Source organism: Martes martes (assembly GCF_963455335.1).
Source record: "Martes martes genome assembly, chromosome: 14".
NCBI classification, from domain to species: Eukaryota; Metazoa; Chordata; class Mammalia; order Carnivora; family Mustelidae; genus Martes; species Martes martes.
In genome coordinates, this window is record NC_137902.1 from 19393058 (window position 1) to 19417030 (window position 23973).

A 23973-nucleotide genomic window follows, 5' to 3' on the forward strand; every position below is an offset into this window, starting at 1 on the left:
ATAAAGTTACCCTAATACTTGCTTAAAATTAAAAGAGGGGTTCCTGGATCTGGGTCCTATTCCAGGCCAAAGTATATCTGTTTTTGACAAACACCAGAGGTGATTCTGATGTGCATCCCCCCTGGCCTAGAACCATGTTTTAGGTTAAATACAAAAACAATTTGACTTTTGAAATGAAGGAAAAATTACTAACGGGCAATTTCCTTAGCCCAATTATTAAAATTAGGCATCAGACCAAAATGAAATGCATCTGTTTATCATAACTCATTATTTTAGTATGCTTTGTCACAGTATATGTGCATGTGGGTATGTTTTCATTACAGTGCAGTTTTAATGCTGAGTGTATCTGCCTTTAAAATAGCAAGGGAAGAGGCACCTGGGTGGCTCAGTGGGTTAAGTGTTCAACTTTTGATTTTGGCTCAGGTCATGATCTCAGGGTTGTGAGATCAAGCCCCGTGTGACAGGGCTCCACACTCAGCTCGCGTATGCTTGAGATTCTCTTTCCCTCTCCCTCTGGCCACCCCCTCTTCCTCCCATTCCTGTGCATCTGCTAACTCTCTCAAATAAATGTTTTTAAAAAAAATACAGAAAACCATCTGGTGACAAATGAAAATCATAGTTTTATAAGTTGTGTCTGTAGGTTGTAATTATAAAAGGTAAAAAAATGTCACTTGTGCAAATTTAGCCAAAAAATATTTTTGGAGCTTTAGTTTGGCTTTTTGCCTCAACTTGGACATTAACTGAAGACGAAAGAAGAAAAAATCTTAAAACCAGTAAGGTTTTGTATTTGTTAAAATCTTTGCAGTTCAATAAATATCTGCTGGATTGTATTATTTATATTATACTATGAAACAATCAGTATAAATGGTAATTTACCTATTCAACAGTAAATGTCAACATTCTTTAGGGTTTTTGAGTTGCAAGTTAAACTGAATTTTTACTACAGTGGAGAGGAAGAACATAGTGGGCAACAGAACAGGTAATACCATAATTTAAACAAAACACAAGTAACTGAATCCTCTTATACTATGATTTTTATGTATAGATAAGTTTTTAAAATACCTTAAAAGGTGCAGAGACTAATATTGTCATTCTAAGAATTTGTCCTGGCCCAGCCAACAGAAAGTAAAAAAAATATGTAAGACGAAGAAGCTGTTAGAGTTCTGTGAGGTTCTTCAATTGCCTTTTCTGCCTTCCAGCTTCTGTATATATAAAGGTGGTTCTTTTGTGGCCTTGACTGGGGTAAAGCAGATCTGAGCATACTATGGGGTTTGTGGTAGTTGACAGCTGAACTAGCTAAAATTACCAATTTTAGTTCCCAGGAAATAAAAACTGACAATTTACTTACACCTGGCACTTCACCAATTCACTTTTATGAAACGAGCACAGACTTAAGCTACTGAAATTATTAAAATTGTAATTTGTGTTCCCAGTTACTTTCTTAAGATCGCAGCTAAAGAAGCCATAGTTTCATGCATTAAGAGAAAGGCTGCTTTTTGTTTGAAGAGCTACTTTCTCAACTTGAGGCCCAAAGTCACGTTTATTATTTTGCTGGCTTATGATTTGCCTCTCTTGGTGAAAACTGATGTGCTTTTGTTTTTTCCCCTTTCAAGCCCTGTACTCACTTTAGCAAGATGCAGTGCATTTCTGACCAGAGAAAAGAATTCAGGCTTGGAGGACACTTGGCTCTATATCCTGGGAGAACCAGAGTTGAAGCCTGAGACCGGCAGCTAGACTAGTCTGTAATAGATGGTGATTGTCCAATTGTTCATTGCTCAGAAGTATGCAGGAAGGAGTAAGTATCCCTTTGGTTCTTTTGCCAGGTTTTTCCCTCCAAAAGCACTGTCAGGTTTAGTTGACATACCTTTCAGAGTGTGATAAAGCTGCTAGTTTAGAACCAACTAGCTTTTTAAATTTGCATTTGTAGTATGCATTTTAGAGACACCTTATGGCTTTTATGTTTCTATAATGCTGTTCGGTGCCCTGGTTTGAAAATCCGAGATAAATATCCCAGTTATTGCTCTACCAATAAAGACTTCAAGCATTCCTCTATAACAAAGAGCTAAGAGTTTGAGGAAAAGGAAAAAATTTCAAAATTACACGAAGTTAGCTGGCAGTACTTTAAAAGAGCTTCGTCTAAGCCATTTCCCCTAATAATTTATGATGGTATAGAAAGGTAAAACAGAACCAAGAAGTGAGGTTGTCAGCCAGTACCTGTATTTCAAACTACACTTATTTGGAAGAATCAGATGTATTCCACAAGAAAACCAGTTTCCTCTTAGATCCAGTACATGGGCCAAGATTTTTTTCTTGGCAAGGCCAGCACTAAATATTAACTAGGGCATTATGCAATGGTTACTACTAGTGTTTAACAGACTGAAGCTCAGGTTAGTCTTTTTTTAGAAAGATCCAGGTAATCACTAAAACCGCTGATACATCAATCTTACAAAGTCTTTATTTAAAAAATTCTATAGGACATCAAAAGTGACTTCTTACAAAGTATAACCTGTCATGGAATTCTGTGAAAGTGAACCATTTTATTTATTAAAATTGTCTTTTTCTGCAAGACCCAGAGTCAGAATAACTAAAATTCAAGATTAAGGATGAAGGAATTAGAAGGTTGCATTCATCAGAGAAAGGAGAAGTACAAACCTCTTATTTTTCTTTTGGTGCCACAAACTCCTAGGTTGAATATGTGTGGGGATTTACATATATAAGTTTTAATCCTTACAACCTTTCAAAATAGAGGTAGTATTTGTAACAACTTTTCAGGAGGAAACAGGCTCCATGAAGAAATTAACTTGCCCAGAGTCCATAGCAAATATTAGAACCAGTATTTAAATGTGACCCCAAAAAACCTGTTCTTCCCAGATTATGCTGCTGTTCGTAGGGAGTACGGAATTTTTGAGATGGAAGGATAATAAAAGAAAGGGGGAAAAGGCAGCTCCTGCTTCTTCAAATGGAAGAAAACAAATTTACCAAAGAACCTTCTCCAAGAAGTTAAACGATTTTCTCGTGAGAAATGACCCGGGAGGCAGTGTGGCCTTAGGTTAGGAAATTTTGCCTCAATAATCCTCACTGCCTTTTAAAATCCCTTCATAATGCTAAAAGCTACCATCGTGGGGACTAGAAAAGTCATTTCTACCAGAGCTCTCATACCTATTCTAACCAAAAACTACAGTCGGACTTCATCAGAATCTTCTTTGGTAATAAATATGCGCTGAAATAAGACTTATCTCTATCTATTAATATATTACTCAGGCATTTTACATAAAGGGTACTTTACCTCAGGTTAGTGGGTGGGGACTAAACAGGAACTTCCAGACTTATTTTCAATTTAAATGGATAGTTGTAGCCAAAGGGATACCCTAAAAAGTCCTTAAGAACAGATAATAACAAATGGCTTTGTGTCCTACCTGAAGCAGTTAAGATTATCGGGTACGTTAAACCATCTGCAGTTAGGTTACGTAGAGTTATCAGTCAAGAAGGCACCTGTTTAAATTACAGAACAGGAACGGCAATGATTCAAATTGCCATTAATTCTGGACTACTGAAGTCGTATCAACTTAAACATGTAGGAGATAGTTGCTTCTCAAGGTGTGGATGCTCATTCTTATTTTTTCCTTCATAGAGAAGGATGGTACAAAAAGCACTCGGGTATTCTTCATTCACAATTTTTATTTCTTGCAATTAACTTTTATATCTTCAAAGTCGATTTGTCTTTTAAAAAATTAATACTTCTTACTCATCATACAATCCACTCCCCTCCCACAAGGTAAACAAACCCAGGGAAAGAGTAATTTAGAGGGCAGTTGAAATAGTTACTATAGATTTGTGACAAAGGCTTTCCAGACCACCAACCTGTACATACACAACAAAATGGCAGCACCTCAAGTTCTCCTGAATGAAGTCCGAAACTCCAGCCCTAGGCAAGTGATGCCAGTGAATGCCATGAGAACAACGAAATGGAAGCTTAGTCATTGGCTTCCATTTACTGTCATGGTAGTTAGCAGAGTCTTTAAACTGTCTCCCTTGGGAAAGTCAAAAGTAAGCAAATACACAGAGCAACATTTTGACCCAGCCAGGAGTAATTATAAGTGAAACCAAAAATAATGGACCTGGGCCAGAGAAATGAATTTATCATGTTTTTCATTAAGTCCCCAGCACCTGAAGTAGCAAGTTCTAATAATGGGCTTCTAAAGGCATGCAGTTTTTCACACATCTACTTCAAAGGATTTCTTCCACTCAAACATAGCACGATCAAGGATAAAATGTTTTCGGAGGCACAGGAAGAGCACAAACAAGTATATGCTGAGGCCTTGTGTGTGACCAAGATGGTACACTTCATACACAGAAGCAGTGAAAGCTGTCAAAGTGCTACTTACAAAGGATAGTCTAACATTACACACACAACTCAACTGCACTGCTACATATGGTGGTCTTTATTTTCTTTTTCCTTGCCCAGCCCTATCTAAACAAAATAAAACTACAGGACTGAAATTAACAACCCATTAAAATCAGCAATAAGTTATGAAAATCATAAAGCTTTTTTTTTTTAAGTAATTAAGGGTAGTTAAATTATTCAAAGTATACAAAGTCCAAAGAGCCAGGGGTAAGGGAGTCCAAGAAGGCTTCCTGGGGTAAAGGAGAAGGTGGGGTGGGGTGGGGTGAACACCTTGGATTTAGAAAGACAAAGGTAACACATGACATCAAAGTGCAGGCTAGAAAAGAAATTTCACTTAAAACGTTTCTGAAAATATTGGTAAGAGCAACAACAGCACCTGCACAGTGGGACTGTGAGGAAGGAGCGAGACTGCCGGTAGGAAAATGAAAGCAAATCTTTACAATAAAACGAGACAAGTGCCAAACTCAACTATGTTAAGTATTATAGCGTGTCTACTATAGATATCAGATGGTTAAAAGCTGGTAAAAGGTAATGATTCTAAAAGAAAATAAAAACAGCATTGACCTTTTTTCTACCTAGCCCAGACCTCATTCATTTTGTGCACTATAAAGAGTGAGGTGTGAGGTGTTTTATCATTATCAAATGCTGCATCAAAATAGATGATTTGTTTTCCCCATGTGTTTTTCCACTATAAAAGACATCTATGTTCTTTATGGACAAGCTTTAAAAAGATGTCATTTTGGTTTTCAACACATACAAACAGTTATCAAAATCTGAAATAAAAATGCTGCCGTGGCTCAGACCTTGGCCTGCTAATCTGCGTGCACAATTCTTCTGGCCCACGCAGACACAGAGGCATGGAGAGCTTTTTCCTTCTGGCCCCTCAATCCGAATTCATAGGCCCTGTGTGGTAGAGGCTGTCATACTGCCCCCATGCTGCCCAAGGGCCTAAGGGAGGCTGACTGTCGAGCTGGCGGTTGGGTGCCCTACTGATAACAATGCAGGATAAGGTTAGCTTGCTTAGCATGGAATCCAACAGAAAGCTGAGCTGCATGATGATCCCTTTCAAAAGGCTTCATGGGAGTCTCTCCTTTTGCAGAGCATGAAATGAGCTTGCTTTTTTTTTTTTTTTTTTCAAGAATTGATCATCCACAGGCTTCATGATAAGCTGTCCCAGGCTGAGTTTTAATAGCTCTTTAGCTATCCAAGTTAATGCCTGATTATCTTGTCTTCTCATTACTATAGGTTTGATTTTGTTTTTAGGACCATAAAACTCAGGAAGGGTTCATAACCCCATCCTTAAATGTGTCTACTCATTGTATTATGAGCAAACTATAGAAGAAAAAGAGGACAGAATCTCCAATACCCTCTTTCAAATAAACTAAATCAAGAAAATTTCACCAAGTTTTCTGCTGCCATTAGAAACTGAGATTTTCAAATATGAATATTATGAGTATTTGTTCTGCTGGGGAGGCTCTGCCCCACTTTTTGCTAAGTATTTGCTTAAATAGAGGTCTTTTGACCCTTTTGTTCAAGTATAGTTTTGTTTAGTTTTAAAGAGGAGACTGCATCATGAACCCAATTTAAGAGATTGTTTGGACTGAGTTGGCCCAGTGAATATTTTGCCCTGCACTGTTATGTCATGCTGGGTTCTAGGAAGTGAACGAAAGTTTGACACTGGCACTGGAGTAACCCTCGTCACTCCCAATACTCTGCAGGCTGCTGTGGTCATCAATGTCACTGATGCTGGTGGTACTGATATTGTCCACTTCTCCATGGGAGAACTCTGTGCTTTCAACATCCACTTCAATCTCCTCTGCCAAAGAGAGAAAAAGAACAACATTAGTAATCTGGACTTTCAAAAACTAATGAGAAAGGGGCATAAGAAAAAGTGATTATGTTTTTGTAGTGTAAAATAATTATACAAGCTTATTATCCATGATCTCTGGAGAACAGAAGTAACTAAAGGTGAAGAGACACAGGGATACATTTTGTAAAGGGGAATGTCTGGTAACCAGTGGTGGTCTCAATCAGCAAGTTTACTAAAGCCTTTGACGCCAGTCCGTCTGGACCTCCCACCAAAAGAACTCAGCCTATTTGGGAATTAGTGCTTAATATTAAAAAATCCCAACCCCAAGTGGTTTAACTACATCTGTTTTGCATTAAACTAGAAACTAATTCTCAGTGTTGTTTATTAATCAGAGTTGCCTTAAAGAGGGAAAAAAGCATTAGTTTAGCATAGGTGAACTAGAAAATTTATCCATTTATTCTTGCCTTTGGCAGTCTCATTCTACAGACAGTTCTACAGACTTCTAGGATTCATCACAAAGACCTCTGACTACTCAGTAACCAAACTAAGCCAGTCATTACAGAGTGAACTCTGAGGGATTTATATTCAATTCGATTTAATTTTCTTGAATGAAATACAGCTTGAAATGAGGGTATGAGCCTGAAAAGTCTCTGGATTATAGTGAGATCTATAGCAAAGATAATAGCAAAGGCATTTCAGTGATGGTATTTAACTTTACTTCAAAATCAAACAAGATTTTTTTTAATCCCTAAATACATATATGACTGGCTATCAACAGTTTGTTAAATACTACATACGCAATCACCAATACTACATAAAACACAGTATACATTTTAAAAAACAAAAGGCAGTTGAAAAACTGTTCTCTCCCATAACAGCCAGAATGAACTCAAGATTCTTCTATTCTTTTAAGCTCAAAGTCTGATGTTTCATATCTGGCACTGACTCTAAGGGTTCACACTGATCACAACTGCTTTAGGAAAAGTGAATTCTTGCTGAGCCCAAGAAGACAGAGTAAGTTATTTCAAAGAGTATTATTTTCAAAAGGGCTTGTTGCTTCAAAAAGTTTTAGAAATCTGTTTCTAAAATGCAGGCATCTGTCCAAACAAGCTGTCCAAACAATCCTATGAATTCATAACTATTTGTTTTACATCCATAATGCTTCACAGGCTATTTGGTCTTTCCCGGTATCACAGAATACTCATCCAACCTACAATTAGAAAATAGAATCAAAACACCCTATCCAACAGAGCTCGCTGTACTCAATCATCACAAAGTAAAATGAGCGACTGCTCTAGCCAAATGGACTGGAGATCGCACTAAAAGTCCCCTGTAATACTGGGAAAGAGAGCTTCTAGATAAGAACAGGAAAAGAGGTTCTAGCACATGGGGACTACTAAAAAAAGTGACAACTATAATGATGAAGACACCCTCTTTCTCAAATTTGGAGGGGGGTAGGTATGAGGAGGAGTTAACAGCAGGAAGGGCAGCTAAAACCTGCAGACCTAACAAAGTCAGACGGCTACTAACCAGTAGAAGAAAGGCTTGGATCAAGGTCTGCCTCTTAATTTGGGGTCACTCCTGCTACAACTGTCAGACATAGATGTAGCATGTCCCCAAGGTTCCTGCTGCTGCCTCGGATAAACTTTTGTTCTCTGAAATTGACTGCCACATAAAAACAAACTTACACAGCAAAACAACAACAAAAACAACAAACCCAAGGACTCCTAGGGTTGTGTTAAAAGGGATCAAAAATCAATTTGAAATGCTTCTATGGAATATAAGAAACAGGATGATGGGTACATGAGCATTCAATATTCTATTCTACTTTTGTGTATGTTTGAAAACTCCCATATAAAAAGTCAAAAGAAACTCTACAAACAATTCTTTGTTTTAGAATCCTCAAGATCTCATGAGCTCTATTTTCCCTAATATAAAGCTTAAAATCATGAGAGTTCACCTCTGGGATCTTCTATTGTGTTGTGAGGCCTGATGTGGTAGGAGCTTTAGATGAACAGATCAGTAAAATTCAAACAAAATTGCTGGTTTGTTCTTGGTCTTTCATTCTGCCAAAGACAAACAGTCTGGGACAGATGGAAAGAGAAATGAAGGGTGTGGCCTTTAAAATACAGACATAAAAATTAACATGACCAGTTACAAAACATAACATCATGTATCTTCCTAATATAATGAATTGAGAAGAGCACAACATCAACTTCTGTGATATTTCTTCCCCTCAAATGTAAAACCTCAACTTAATAATAAGAAAACCTCCGATACTTGAAAGACACTATATAAAATAACTGGCTAGTATTCTTCAAAAGTGTCATGGTCGGGGCGCCTGGGTGGCTCAGTGGGTTAAAGCCTCCGCCTTCGGCTCAGGTCATGATCTCAGGGTCCTGGAATCGAGCCCCGCATCGGGCTCTCTGCTCAGCAGGGAGCCTGCTTCCCTTCCTCTCTCTCTCTGGCTGCCTCTCTGCCTACCTGTGATCTCTTGTCTGTCAAATAAATAAATAAAATCTTAAAAAAAAAAAAGTGTCATGGTCATAGAGACTAAGGAATTACCGAATGCAATGTTGGATCCTGCATTGGATCCCAGGTCAGACAAAGGACATTAGTGGGAAAACTGGTGAAATATGAGTAATGTCTATTGACTAATAATATTACATGAATGTTAATTTTCTGGTTGCAGCAACTATTATGTCTATAAAAGATGTTAATAGTAGGGAAACCTGGGCGAAGAGTATATGAGAACTCTACAAATTTCTACAGCAGACACAACTTTTCTATAAGTTTAAAATTGTTTCAAAGTAGAGGGGTGCCTGGGTGGCTCCGCTGGTTATGCGTCTGCCTTCTGCTCAGGTCATGATCCCAGGGTCATGGGATTGAGCCCCACATTGGGCTCCCTGCTCAGTGGGGAGTCTGCTTCTCCTCCTCACAGCTCATGTTCTCTGTTACTATCTTTGTCTCTCTCAAATAAATAAATAAAATCTTTTAAAAAATTGTTTCAAAGTAGAAAGTTAAAAATACGTACCTACATAATAAAGAAAAAAAAGTTCTATAGTTCATTCAGACATTGCTAGACCACGTTGTGACTGCACAAAATCCAGAATGGTGCAGTACTGGCTAAAGAGAAGAAAGCAAATACAGGGCTTTCCAACGTACCCTACCTAAATTTAGATACAGGGATGCTTAGTATTTCATTAGGAAAGAAGCAAACGGCCTACCTCGCTCTGAATCAGAACGATCTGAAGAAATAGTCGATCCAATGCTGTCCATTCGTATTCGTTCCATCTCCTGAGGACCCTGCAGCTGTTCCAATCGCCGCTTTAAAAATCTCTGTTCTCGTTCCAAGTTCTCTAGCTGGTGCTGGCTCTTCCTTTCAGCTTCTTCAAGTTTCTAAAATGATAAAATGATACTTGTGTACAGTCCAGTACAAACAATAAAATTCATTCTTACCTAACATCTTAAAAGATTTCTTCTTTGGCAGAGAAGATATGAATACACAGGTATATACGTGTGTGTATCTAAAAACATATATAAATACGTATTTTTAAACATCAAAAATAATTTTCTCCATTTTTCTTCTCTGTCTGTGCATAATGAATGCTACATTACTGTAACAGTATGGAATTCGCAAAGTCTGTGAAGTTATCTCCATGACAGAGAAACTTGCTCTGCACTGTAGTTCAATGGAAAAATACTGGAGGACACAGCGAAACGACATCATCTCCACCAGAGGGCACAATTGCCTTCCTTCTGCAGATCAGCAGAGTAATTGTTATTTTCCTAGTATTCCCAGCTCCTCAGATGGCCATGCTGTCAAAACAATTTAGTTTAATCAGGTTATGTTGCTCCCATCAGATTAGCTGAAAAGTTTTCAGGAAGATTCCTCTTGAGGTCAGTTATTAAGGAGGGCACAGTGAGCTAGCTGATGTTTATGAACAGGAATCGTTGCTTATAATGAAACAAGGGCTGAGACAATCATGTAAAATAGGAAAGAAATTCTCACCTTGATGTGTGCTTTGGCTTTGTTAAGCAAACCAAGTGTTGTGTGCCTGGTACAGTCTGGTCCTAGTGGAATCAGAACTTTTAAGCGTTCTAAACACAGGCGCAGATGAGCTCGTCTACAAAAGACAACAAAAGTCAAATCAGGGGCGCCTGGGTGGCTCAGTGGGTTAAAGCCTCCACCTTCCGCTCAGGTCATGATCTCAGGGTCCCGCATCAGGCTCTCTGCTCCGAGGGGAGCCTGCTTCCTCCTCTCTCTCTGCCTGCCTCTCTGCCTAGTTGTGATTTCTCTCTGTCAAATAAATTAAAAAAAAAAAAAAGTCAAATCAGCACAGCCTAAATATTGCACTAGAAACCTCCTAAAACCTATTTTAAGACAAATAATAATTCACAGATTACTTAGTCTATATCCATGTTACACCTCTAATTCTTCAGTTTCAAAGTATGTGCAAGTACAGGCATGCTTACTGGTTTTCGGGCTCTACCATGACGTTTGTACTCCGCAGACACAGTCACTTCAGATTACTATCCCCAGTGTAATCTCTGTCAGAGATGATTTATTTTTAAGCCACCCCATAAACTGTCTCCAAGTGTACTAATGTGGAAGTAGGAAAGCATACCAGGGCAATTAATTGTATTTGATTCTGAACGCCTAGAACCACAGGCTACAGTAGAAGTTTTCAGCTGGAATAACCCCCGGGAGTATAAAATGCTCAGGAATTTCCATTTCTTCTCTCCCATCTTTTACACACACCCACACACACCTCTCTCTACAACTGTAGCCATCCTACAGTGTTACCTGTTATTATGTGTTAGGTTGAACCACAGAAAAATTCTGATATATAAGTCTCACTTATAAAAATGGCATCTTCTTATGATTCTACACATTAGAAACAGCAAAATGATATGACCAGCTAGGACAGGGTTAGGCAAAATATATGGCTCCGTGGTCAATTTCAGCCACTGAAACAACCCATGAAACAGTCCCCTGCTTCCTAACATCCCAGTGCACCAGTTCATTCATTAGTTTTAAATGTTTATTTCTCTCCCTCACCTCTCTCTTTCATTATCCCACCTCCAATTTTCTACACATTGGGAAAATGGTAGGTAACAAAAAAAATTTTTTTTAAGATTTTTATTTGTTTATCTGAGAGAGAACACGAGCAGGGGGAGGGAAACAAGGAGAGGGAGAAGCAGGCTTCCTGCTGAGCAGGGAGTCCACTGCGGAGCTTGATCCCAGAACCCTGGGATCAGGACCTGAGCCAAAGGCAGACGCTTAACCAACTGAGCCACCCAGGTGCCCTGACAAAACTCTTTACAAAAATTATTCCATTCTTTAATACACCTATTCTATGGACAACTTAGGGAATTTTTCTACTGAAAATGCTAGCACAGTCTCTCCTGGTTTTACCCTCCCTGTATCCTAAAGATACTACGATCACCACGATGAGCATTCTGGGTACATAACTGTATACTAAAACAATGTGAGTCCACATCTTTGGTTCTTTGCTTCATAGGCATAACATAATTTAGCAATTAATAAATAGTATATCTGAAAAGAAAATCCACAAGTATGTTCACAGTTTATCCTTATCCCTTAAAGAGTTATAACTGACCATTTAGCAACTGTCTTCATTTGAACCAGGAACAAAACACATCATCCTCTCAATGAGGGCCAAAATGATTTTATGAGTTCACCCACCAAACTATGCTTTCTTGGTCTTACTACACAAGAAATAATAAGTGAAATTCTCAAATGCTAGCAATTTGAAAGAGGGGCAGGAGAAGACAATAAGCAACCAATTATGTCACTGACAAGCAAGGATAATGAAGAGTAGGGAGGTCAGAGTTTGGTAATGAACTGTCAAGATTCTTCCAGCACCCACTACCCCAGCTTTGGTCCAGGGTGCATTAGTATATCCATTCCAAACCTCTTTATTGAGTTCAGTAGTTCAAATCTAATAGTTGGCTCCAGACTGAAATCTGACATAGCTGATGTAGATAAAGGAATTTTAAATTTTTCCCTAAATTAAAGGTGTATCAATGGATTACCCTTAATGAGACTTAACAATTTTAAAGTCATTGTGCTGCTCTGCTGTGCTACCCCAAATCACAGAACCTTTAGTAAAATTCTAATTTTTAACTGGAAAACCTCTTGAGTGAAGACGCACATGATCACAGAGTGCTTTTGCTGGGCAGACTAAAACAATAACAAAAAAAATGAAACAAAAAAATCCATAGTAAAAAGTGTCTTTAAACTCTTCATTAGAATTATTCTAGCATAAATGCCTAATAACTGCACTCCTACGATACGACTGGAGGACGGAGAGAGAGACTGGTGGTCGTCTTGCTAAGAACTAGAGGCTCCCAAGGGGGCCCTGAATTCAGGCATCTAAAAAAGTTAATACAGCAACTAACTAGTAAAGTTAACAAGTATGTTGGCACAAGAATAACTTGTCAATTTTGTTTACTTAACCCCAGAAGTTCAGTGTATATACAGGAAATATCTTCTACATTGAGATTAAGGAACTTCACAATGACCCCTTACTAGAGTTTTACATCAGGGAAAAAATGGGTGCTTCAGTTTTTTGTTTTTCAGATCTAAGTCATATTAAAATCTAGGTAGAAATCAACTAACATCATAAAGTGTCTATGTTTTTTTCTCTTTCTTCTTATCATTGAGATATGTATTTACAACATGACTTTGTATATTCAGCATTATTCCACACACTTGCTTGAGTGGTGGAAGTAAAAAAAGAAATGTGAACTTTAGGAGTTTATAATCTAGACTATAGAATTAAATATATTGTTTGGTTTCATTTGGTTCATAATGACATGAGTCACATGGAATTCAAGGGCAACAGAATCTGAATAAAAGAGGAGATTGTAACTGGAGAAAGCACACTTATAAGAGAAGTTGAAACCTGACTTTGGACTTGAAGGATACTGAATTTGTCTACAGAAAAGCAAGCCTTTTCCAGGCAATTAAAAGAGTACAGGACTCAAGTTCAGATACTGAAATCAAGTTACTTTTTTCTTTCAGGGGAAAACAACGAAGCTGGAATTCTGTAAGGAAGTATCAGCCACGTTCAGTAGTCTGGTGGTCTGCAACAGCACTGACAAATCAGAATCTGCCCAAGCCAAGGAAGTCGACGTGCAGGATGGCTAGATGTACAGCAAGGCAGACTACCCTCTAAAACACTTTTTATTAGCCCCTATCGAACATTTCTTCAGTCAAGTAATTATAAATGTGCTCCAAGTTATAGCTTAAGAAAACATGCCCTGAGTTATGTCTCACAAAGACCAGTGATGCCATTTTCCATGTTTTATAAACATAATATTTTAAAATAGGTAAGAGTATGAAGAATGGATGGTAAATGATGTCCTTTGCTCTCCTGTGGGGAAAGGTCCTGTGAGAGCCAAATGTCATTTCTTCCAGTTTTTATACTGGTAAGAGAATCAGGCATTTGGAGAAGAGAGTAACAAAAGGGTTAATGGCAGTTGAAGGACAGAAACTGACCAAGTGGGAGCCACACTTTTCAAAACTGCCATCCAAATATACTGCACACAGTTTTCCACATGTGCTTATTATGCCGGTTTTAGGTGAATTCACCCTTCCAAGAGCAATGTAATACCCTGTGACTATAAACTGGGAAGTCTAACCAGAAAATTCATTCACCTTGACGTGTAACTTCTTTTGCCCCAGCAGATGACTGAAACACACCGTACAGCAGAATTCTTCCCTTACAATGGTGCTGTGCTGCTCTCCACCCTCTCCCCCATGGTCTCCCTGCTGGTGACCAGATTGCAAGCTGAACCACCAACGACCTAGAAAGGCATATCTTTTGATGCCATCTGGTCCTTTCTTTTCTTGCCTTCATTCTCATGTGACCGGTGGCTCAGGAGCCTCTCATATGGGGTTGCCAAATCATGGACCGTAAGACACTGGAGGAAGAAAAGAGGACAAGAGGAAGGAAAAAAAAAATCCAACAACCTTGGTTTGATTTGAAAATCCCTACACACTAAGACAAAATCTGCAAGTAGAGTAAGATGATATTTGTCAAATCTCCAAGGAGTGGAAGAGCCGACACAGAGGAAAGAAGGATTTACGTATGGTATAGCCCTGTACCTTTAGTCGAAGCAGGTTAAGAAGTCTGGGGGTCCAGGGGAGCGCCTGGGGGGCTTGGTTGAGCATCTGACTCTTGATTTCGGCTCAGGTCATAATCTCAGGGCTGTGAGATTGAGCCCCATGTTAGACTCTGCACTCAGGAGCCCACTGGAGATTCTCTCTCTCCCTCTCCCTCTGCTCCCCGCCCTGCTTACATCCACGCACGTTCTCTAAAATAAGTAAATCTTTAAAATAAAATTTTAAAAAAGGAAGTTTGGGGAATGTTAAGGCTGATGTTCTGAATGTTCTGATGAACACCAGACTAACAACCAATAGAAAAACCTGACATTGTAAAATTTATGGAACTAGCCTTGATGGAAAACAAGAAAAAAATGTAGCCCCCTGGTTAGCATTTATTTAACTTTTCACAGCACATGGAGGGCTCAATAAAAACTCTAAAATGTAAATCTTTCCTAATTTAGCATGATGATTAGACACTGCAGCTGGGGTGCCCTGTGAGAAAGCTGGAATCTTCTTGCTGAGAGGGAGGGGGCAAGAGAATGGAGATACCAAAGCACTTTTATTTTCAAAGACACTTTCAGGTCTGTTTTAAAATATTTCTGATTTAAAAGTGGGTTTTACCCAGGGGAAGAGGCAATTTCCAGTGACTACCCTTGTTGGAGAGAAGGTCCTATCGAACTAACCCACACCTTCAGAAAGGGCAAGCCCCTTGTGGGAAAAGGAACAATTAGAGTCTGTTTGGCTTTTATTTTGGTAGATTGGGATCATTTTTCCCTGAAGGAACAGACGCTGCTTTTGATTTCAAACCTTGTAAACTCTACTGCCAAACTGAAATATCACAGAACATGAGGGGAAATGATTTTGCTATAAAATGGCCCCTCCTAGTAGCTGTGATATTTTAAGGCATAGGTATATCAACCACAAGCAGCACACAGTGTTGAGGGAGGAGAGAGGAAAGAATTCTCTTTCAGAAAAAAATTGCAAGTACCATAGGATAATGTTTTTCAAGTCGTCTCTTAAAACTCTAATCCCGGGGCGCCTGGGTGGCTCAGTGGGTTAAAGCCTCTGCCTTCGGCTCAGGTCATGATCCCAGAGTCCTGGGATCGAGCCCTGCATCAGGCTCTCTGCTTGGCAAGGAGCCTGCTTCGCTTCCTCTCTCTCTGCCTGCCTCTCTGCCTACTTGTGATCTCTGTCTGTCAAATAAATACAATCCTTTAAAAAAAAAAGAAAGAAAGAAAGAAAGAAAAACTCTAATCCCTCTGCTCAACAACAATATGAAATTTAACACCTGCCCAGCCTCACAAACCATCCACTGGCTGGTGCCCTCGGAGGCACGGTCCTTCCTTGCAACTTGCTTGTCTTTCATTCCTCCACTAAGGATTATCAAAACTTTGCCAAGGAACTAAATCAAAATGGAAAACAAGTCAAGTGATAGGGACAGTACTTGTACTTTCCTCTCTGCTGAATGTTACGCAATGGACTGAGAGTCCTCCCTTGAGCCACATTCTTCAAGGCTGCAGTGGCTTGTGGCCAGGTTTCCCAACTCCCTACACACCACTTCTGCACATGACAGCAATTAGCTGCTTATCCTACACATTCTTATTTCAGTGTTTCTCTAATATTTAATGTGTTGAAAATCTTCTGAAAATCTCTAAAGATACATAAAAAATATATATGCCTACTTCTTCTTAAGAAAAATGACATTAAAAATGAATCCAGATATCAGGTGCATGCATGCTACTCATGGATCTTATTTATGAAAACAAATATGATCATTTTTTGCTGTCAAGCTGTTTATGTTTGTGAAATAAGAGAACTCAGACAAGCTATTCCCGTAAAATAGCATGTGCTAAATACGTTTCACTTACAACTTATATGCTAACTGCTTCACAAAAAATAAACAAGCTATTAACTGTCAGGTTGTAACTTGGTAAATGATGGTAAACGGCATTTCCTTAGCATCAGAGCTGACTGTTGTCTCATGGGACTTGATGACAACAAAACAAAAACTCAGAACAGCTAGGACTCTCTTCTCATTTTTCAAAAAAAAAAAAAAAAGCTGCTTTCATTAATATTCTGTGTAATTCAATTGGTACCTTATAAAATAACCAGATAGGAATATTGAATATTGGCAGGTATTATAATGAAACTGCAAATTATATAAATTATATATACTATATAATATTATAATAACATAAATTATTCTATAGTCGCATTGTCCACCTTAGCACTGAAGGGCTCATCTATATACAATTAAATGAAATCAGTTAAAGTTGAGATACACTTTACTCACTCTTGGAAGAAAATCACTGTCTCCCAATAAAATCTTAGGGTAGAAAGCCAGAGAATATTTACAGCCAGAAGGTTAAATATACAATAGTATGACTTCCAGAAATCATACTTTTCCTCAAAAATTTGGAAGAAAATACTATTTTATATGAAAATAAGCAGAAATAACGCAAAGTATACTTTTAAGACAAAAAAGGACTTCAAATAAATCTTGCACAATTTTATACCACATCCCAAGACCTCCCGGAATCTGTTCAAACTACTAGAGCAAATTACCTCAGATCACTACAGAGCTTTAGAATTCAGAACATCATTTCTGAATCATAATTAGGATTATGTTTTTCAAAGGTTTAGTGAAGGAGGGAAAGTGGAGTCAGGGCGAAGAGATGATGAGACTTGAGTACTCAATAAATTAACGACAAAAATGATAGATTCTTTCTCAAACTGCACAGATTCCATGTAGGCTGAAATTTTATTTTGTCTTTACATCACTTGGCCTTTGACCTACCACCTTTCTTGCCTCACTTCCCCTTACCCACACCCTTGCAAACCTCTTCCACAAACCAAATGTACTTTTATATCTACCCATTTCCCTACCTGGAATGTCCTCCTCTCCACTGCCTACCAAGTGAACATCTAACTGCTTTACCAGCCCCTGCCAAACTACTGTTTCTTCTATGACATCTTCATCGATATAGCCCTTCCTCAGAAAATTAATACTTGTTTTTCACACTAACCACGCTGTATTTAAGTGACTTTCTAGATAAGCCTGAATCCATACTTTAAGTCATTTCAGTTTTTCTAGTATCAAACAGAATAACAGACACACAGTGGAGAGGGGGGAGTAACATAATTTCTAGTGGATATTTTTGGGACTCTCAAACTCACCAGAGTTGAGGTAACAATACTAGGGCCTCCAAACAGTGTATTCAGATGCCAGGCCGACATTCATGAGAGAACTGCTTATGGATGCCAGAACTGTACGCTGGGAGTTTGTGTGTGCAGCTGAGGTTACCACCAAAGATGACGGACTACATGGAGAGTAAACTGACAGTCTCCAACCTCACTCCTGATTAGGGTTGACATCTCTTTTAATAGTGAAGTAGAGGACTGAGAATTGCAGCCATTAGACCGATTTATCCAAATATTTACAGTGATGAAGGACTAAGACAACAATGTCAAATGAAATGCACTGATAATTTTTTCTAATCCAATTTTTCGGTCACCAATTAATAAGCCTCCTTGCAAGTAAAAAAATTGACTGAATCAATTCTGGCCTCTGTTCCAGCTGTTGTTCAAGAAATAATAATAACAAGTATAATGGCAGGAAGGCAATTACTAGGAAAAAAATAGAGAAGACACAGCTAAGCAAACCCAGGTATAAGAGAGGAAAGTATAAAAGAAAATACTCTACAATGCAAGAGAGAAAAAAAATTAAATGAACATTTGTTTTTTATCCCATCTGATAACATGAGAAACTAGTATCTGCAGCTTTAAAGATCACAGGACTGCTGACCAGTTGACGCCTCCAGTGCAGGACACATAAACAATTTTTTGAACTGTCCTGCATTCATCTCTAAGGAAAACATGACTTTTGAAAAAATAATTTGAAAAAAATAATTAAAATCTGGTTCCAGAGCCATATATTCTTCACTGAAAACCCCCATAAGGAACCTAATTTACAAAGTGATTTAACAGAAATTGTTCACTTGACGTCCATTCTATGCTAAATTTAGCTTCCCTACATATATCTCATCCCCTCTTATCTGTTTATGAGTACTCGGTTTTAGAAAAAAAAAAAAAACTTGATCATTCATTCACCATATTTCTTCTTTGGTCACACAAGAACTTTCTGTATTCCAAGTTTCAAAGTCTGGGAAATAGGGCTACATCACTGGAGAAAACAGTGGCAATTTGTTCTAAATACAAAATAGCTTATTTTCCTTTGGCAACTCTCCAGGGGTTTGGGTGGAGGGAAAGGATACTCCTCTCTGGAGAGATCAGGCTCTGAACCTGGCCTACTGTCAAAACTTAGCTGTGGGTGGGAGAGAAATTTTTAACAATTATTTATCTTTCACATCAATTTGGAAACTGATTAAAGATTTTTGCATTATTAACAGTTTTCCTGTTCTTCAGCTTTTTGTTAGTGTTCATCCCTATTCTGGCAGCCCCCATTGGCTGATTTAATGGTACCAAGGGGCCGAGAAGTGCTGCTGTCCAAAGAAAAAGCATTCTCTCACAGGGACTGGGAAGGCAATCTGCAGTCACAACAGTAGCTACTTGTTAATTTTCTATTTGAAACACAGTGATGTCAATAGTATTGTACCCTGCCAGCCACCATGGGGTAAAGTACATTTTGAAACCAAAACAAACTTCCTACGTGCTGGCAAGTCAGATTTGAGACACAGTGATAACGTTCTATAAGACACTGCCCTAGTTTTATACACAAAATACACACAACAAGCATTAGTCTATTCTTCTAGAAAAGTGTGACTCTAACACTCACAGCCCCACTCTTACCCACAGCCCAGGGCAAGTCTTTCATTACATCAAATTATATAGCCCAGGATGGTAGAGGGAAATGAAGAAATAGTGTTACTTATCTTTAATAAAACAATGATTCCACACAGCACAAACAGCACACCTGAAGAAGGCTTTGGATTATAAATGTTCATTTGGAAGTATAAAATGAAAATAGCACAATGCTTTTAAACATGGCCCCGCTAATAAGATGTGATTAGTATAATAGTTCATTTTAAGAGGGGGTGTACTCACTTAGGAGGAAAGACACATTTTATTAAACGTAAAAGGAACACTTGGCCTAAGAATTAACACATCTCTGGAAGATGAGAGCCACAATTTGTACTGAGTATGAGTAACCTGAAATAGGGAGCTAAATGATTACAAGTGGTGACCATGCTTACTACTGGCAGAGGGCAAATGGTTTGGCATTGCTGGACATCTGCTAATTCAGTCAGGTTAGCCAGGGATTATTTTTAAAGTCCCATTTTAGAAAAATTTCCCTGAAACCAAAATGAAGGGTTATTAGCTTTTTGTTTTATTTTGTTTGGGGGAGTAAAATTTGGGACAGGAAAAGGGTAACAAAGAGGAATTATTGACCAATGTGTAATTAAAAAAAAAAAAATAGTAATCCTGAGGTATTCCCTGGGAATTGAGACTCTCTAAAAACATAAGACTCAGATAATTTTAAACATGCCACAGTCCTGATGATGACAGAGAATTAATGTTTTGGTTTATTTTATTTCAAAGTTACATAACCCTTCTGATCTTTCTCTTTCATTATACTGTACATTTTTTTTATGACTACAAAGAGTCCAACTGAAGTGTAGTTTTTGAAAGTTACTTCTAGAGGCAGCTTTGCATAACACCTGGCTCCAATCCTGGGCACGTTCTCTTCTAATAAAAGAGAAATTTTTTCAGTGTTGTATTAAGGCATTGAGGATTTTTAGTCAGGTAGAATATGCACTTTACTTCTTTTTTTAAATGAACTTTACTTTTTAAGACCCTTTGAAAAGGAAAAGGTATTTATCAGTAAAAAAAATAAATAAATAAAAACTGGGTTCAAATTTATGACTTGTTTCTCTCTCTAAATCTTAGTTTGACTCTTCTTTGGATAAGCCCAGGAAAAAAATTAAGTGAGAGAAGAATCAGAGATCTAATATTTATTTTCTATGATTCCAGCCTTAACTCAATACCAATATAGCTTTCTGTCCAAGAAGGCCTGCTGCACAAGTGCCATTACATCTTGATTCCAGAACAAATCTGTACTGCTCTATGAATCTGAAGAGAAAAAGCCAGGCTGACAGAACATGCTCCAGTTTCTTACCACTGCCAATCAAAATCGAGGCTTTTCTGCAGAACAGATTATACGGCTCGCTTAAGTATATTCCAATGAGGACACAAAAACTGTTGCTCCAACCAAAGAAGGTGATAGAATTTGGAGAATAAATTTTCCCACTTAGCTGTATTTCCTTTCAGATATTAGAGATGTAACAGGATGAAAGTCCTAAAATATCTCTAGGATCACCAAAGTCTCTCATCTTAGGAGACAAAAGATATATGAAGGATCCTTTGAAATGATGAAAAATAACACCCAAAACATATTCAGTATTTTCTTCCAAACACACCGATATTTCCTGAACACTGCAAGCCAGCAGATGCATGTTTCCTCCATCATCTGACCCAATACATACAACAGTAAATTCCAACTGCTTTCAAGGGAGTTTTAGGAGTCCAGGATCACCAAATCGCTCTTTAGGAAAAGCCTCCTGCATTACAAAAATAGCAGCCTTGCAAAGTCATTCAGCTCTATCTAAATTGTGTTATGTTTACAAATGTTTTAACTACAAAGACGGAATTTCCAATTGAAAAAGAACCTTATTTAGAAAAGACTGGATTTTTTTTTTTTTTTAACAGCTATGCCAAATACAAGCTGTTCTGTAAAGGAATAATTGTGAATCAGACTGGAATAAAGTGAATCAAGATAGAAAAACCATAGACATTACAACCCTAGAGAAAAATGTCATAATTGGTCACGCCAATGATCAAAATACTAAAGAGTACATTTTTGTCAGTGATACCAACAGATGGCTCAGGAAAATTATGATGGTTGCCCTCCATGACTATATATATATTATAACATAATAGAAACATACCCCTAACATCTTCTTACTAAAGCCCAGTAGCAATGTTTTATTAGAGAACTGATCTAAAGTGGTTTGATTTTATTTCCATTTTTTATTAGGGTAATAAATCCCTATAAGGATTTCCCTATGTAAAACAAGACTGTCCATTTTATTTCTTAAATCCAAAAATCCCTCTTTTAAGCTTCAAGGGACGATACTTCCTAATTCTAGTCATTATTATTTTGGTGAAACAAATCTTAGTGTACCCTTTCTTAATTTCTAGATTTCTGGGGCACCTGGGTGGCTCAGTCTGTTAAGTGGCTGCCTTCAGCTCAGGTCATAATCTTCAGGTCCTGGGATCAAGCCCCATGTTAGGCTCCTAGCTCCGTAGTGAGTCTGCCTCTGCCTCTTCCCCTGCTTGTGCTCTCTCTCTTAAATGAATAAATAAAATCTTAAAAAAAAAATTCTAGATTTCTTCCTTATTCTAATTTAGCTATTCTGTTTCCAAATTAGAAAACCCAAATTTTCTCATTTAATTTTATATTAAAGGATTAACATTGCTCTAATTACTTTGGGATAAAAGTCAGAAAACAAAGCATGGTATGAAAAACAGACTTTTTTTGGAAATGGCATAAAATCCCATGTCAACCTATATCAGTTTTTAGGCAAACTTAAGAGATAGGCAATATGCTGAAATTTTTAAGTCAGTGACCTATGGTTGAGGTACTAGAGAAAAGTTTATAAAAGCACACTTGGGTTCTCTATTAAAGGATAAGTTGAGAAGCACTCAGAAGAAATATAAGTTACAAGGGGAAAAACATGATCACAAAAGTTACTAAGACTTTACCATACAGGGCTTACTAGAATAAAATGAACATCTTCAACAGTACTCCAAAACAAAATGACATGTAAGAGATATGGAAAGCTAAGGAAATGGGCTTTTGGTTTTCCTTATTTACCCAAAGTTACAGCAGATTGAACTGTTCCAGTTAAATTTTCCTGTGAAAAGACTTTGTGAAAAGACTTTTTCACAAAGTCTTTTCACAAGACACTTGGGTATTCACCAACATTGCTACAAAAAAGAAAGAACCATAGTAGACACCCCTCCGTAAGAAAAACAGCCACTAAAAACAACACTGTATTTTAACTGCCATTAGAGACACACCAGGAAAGCAAGTAGAGATGAAGAAGGCTTTATCGCAGTCTTTAAATGTAGTCCCAGGCCCGTATCTATCTTAGCCATGCTTAATAGCTGGAAGTTCAATTTCACTTCAGAATAAATGACAAACCATATTTTAATGTTTAAAAGACAAAGCAAAAAAGCTTCAGATGCAGCATTTCTCCTGAAAGCCCTTAAAAACATATTGAAAATGTGATAAAAACCAAACTGGCAAACTCCTAGAAAGAAGCATGCAAGTCACAGGAGTAATCGCTCATAACACTAAGCTGTTCATGCTAGTTTTGGCCTATGATAACCTGATGCTATGAGTTTAGCTCAGCTCCCATCTGGGACATACACAACTTAACACTTAATTATATGCTGCCTATAGGGGCTTTATAATCATATATTTTGTCTTCTACCTAGACTATAAATCCTCAAAAGCAGAGTCTAGGACTTCTCCTTTTATCCTATCCCCTAGTACCCAGCACACAGTCAATACCTAGTAAGTGCCTGTCAGTTGTTTGTAATTACCTCTAGGAGTCCTTTGTCAGTGCCAGAAACCAAGCAACTTCAAATGAACTCCCATTTCCACCAAAAATTTTAATCAGAAAACATGATCTTGGGGTTAATGGTATGTAAGACAGTTAGGAGACATTAGCATGGACATCTATTTCTCATAAGTCGTCTTAGATTTAATGTTCAATACAAACCCTAAATTTTTCAAGATCAAGGAAGTTTGAAACAAATCCTAAACAAAACTCTAACTTTCAACATATTTCTTAGTTATCTCAAGTAAAAGTGCAAACAGTGGAAAAAGGGGGAAAGAGAGGTCAACTGTACTTTAGTGTTAATGGTAAAACTGCAGCTAATCGATGAATAATTCTTAAAATTATTTATTCCTAACCTCTGCCTGTTGGACCTATACCAGCACCCAACCCCTCTCTAGTAAAGTACTCAAAGCTCTATCAAAAAGGTTGAGAAAGCTCTAATTAACCTTCGTTTGCCAAGAAAGGTAGGGCCATTTTTCAAATTAAAGCTGCCAATTTCAAACATATGTTTGAGCTCCAGGTTTGCTACACTTAAACTAAGAAATCACAGATAGAAGCAGAATACAGTTCTTCATATCATTTCCAAAAATGTTCCCATAAAGAACTACCACCTGAAAGAAATTACTTTTATTTTATTTTTTTTTAAAGATTTTATTTATTTATTTGACAAAGAGAGACCACAAATAGGCAGAGAGTCAGGCAGAGATAGAGGGGGAAGCAGGCTCCCTGCTGAGCAGAGAGCCCGATGCGGGGCTCGATCCCAGGACCCTGAGATCATGACCTGAGCCGAAGGCAGTGGCTTAATCCACTGAGCCACCCAGGCGCCCCAAGAAATTACTTTTAGATTAAAGCACCAACCAGAAAATGCCCTCAAGCTAATGTTTAAAAATCCATTTTCTTGAAACATATGTTTAACTACATAGAAGAACCTGGTGGTTGGTGGGGGGGGAGTAGGGAATGAGAGAAATAGGTGAAG

At 37.9% G+C, this 23973-nt stretch overlaps 1 protein-coding gene across 4 annotated transcripts in view; it reads right to left on the reverse strand.

The window, feature by feature from the left end:
* Positions 1-4428: 4428 nt before the first annotated feature.
* The window catches only part of MXI1 (MAX interactor 1, dimerization protein), an 80069-nt gene continuing 60524 nt past the window's right edge, over positions 4429-23973 (reverse strand). For all 4 annotated transcript variants that reach the window (XM_080822771.1, XM_080822768.1, XM_080822770.1 and 1 more), the window contains 3 exons: positions 10228-10342; positions 9443-9614; positions 4429-6221 (listed from right to left, as the gene is read on the reverse strand). In XM_080822771.1, coding sequence (XP_080678897.1) covers positions 6058-6221; positions 9443-9614; positions 10228-10342 — 451 coding nt within the window. In that variant the 3' untranslated portion in view covers positions 4429-6057. The remainder of the gene's footprint in view (positions 6222-9442; positions 9615-10227; positions 10343-23973) is intronic.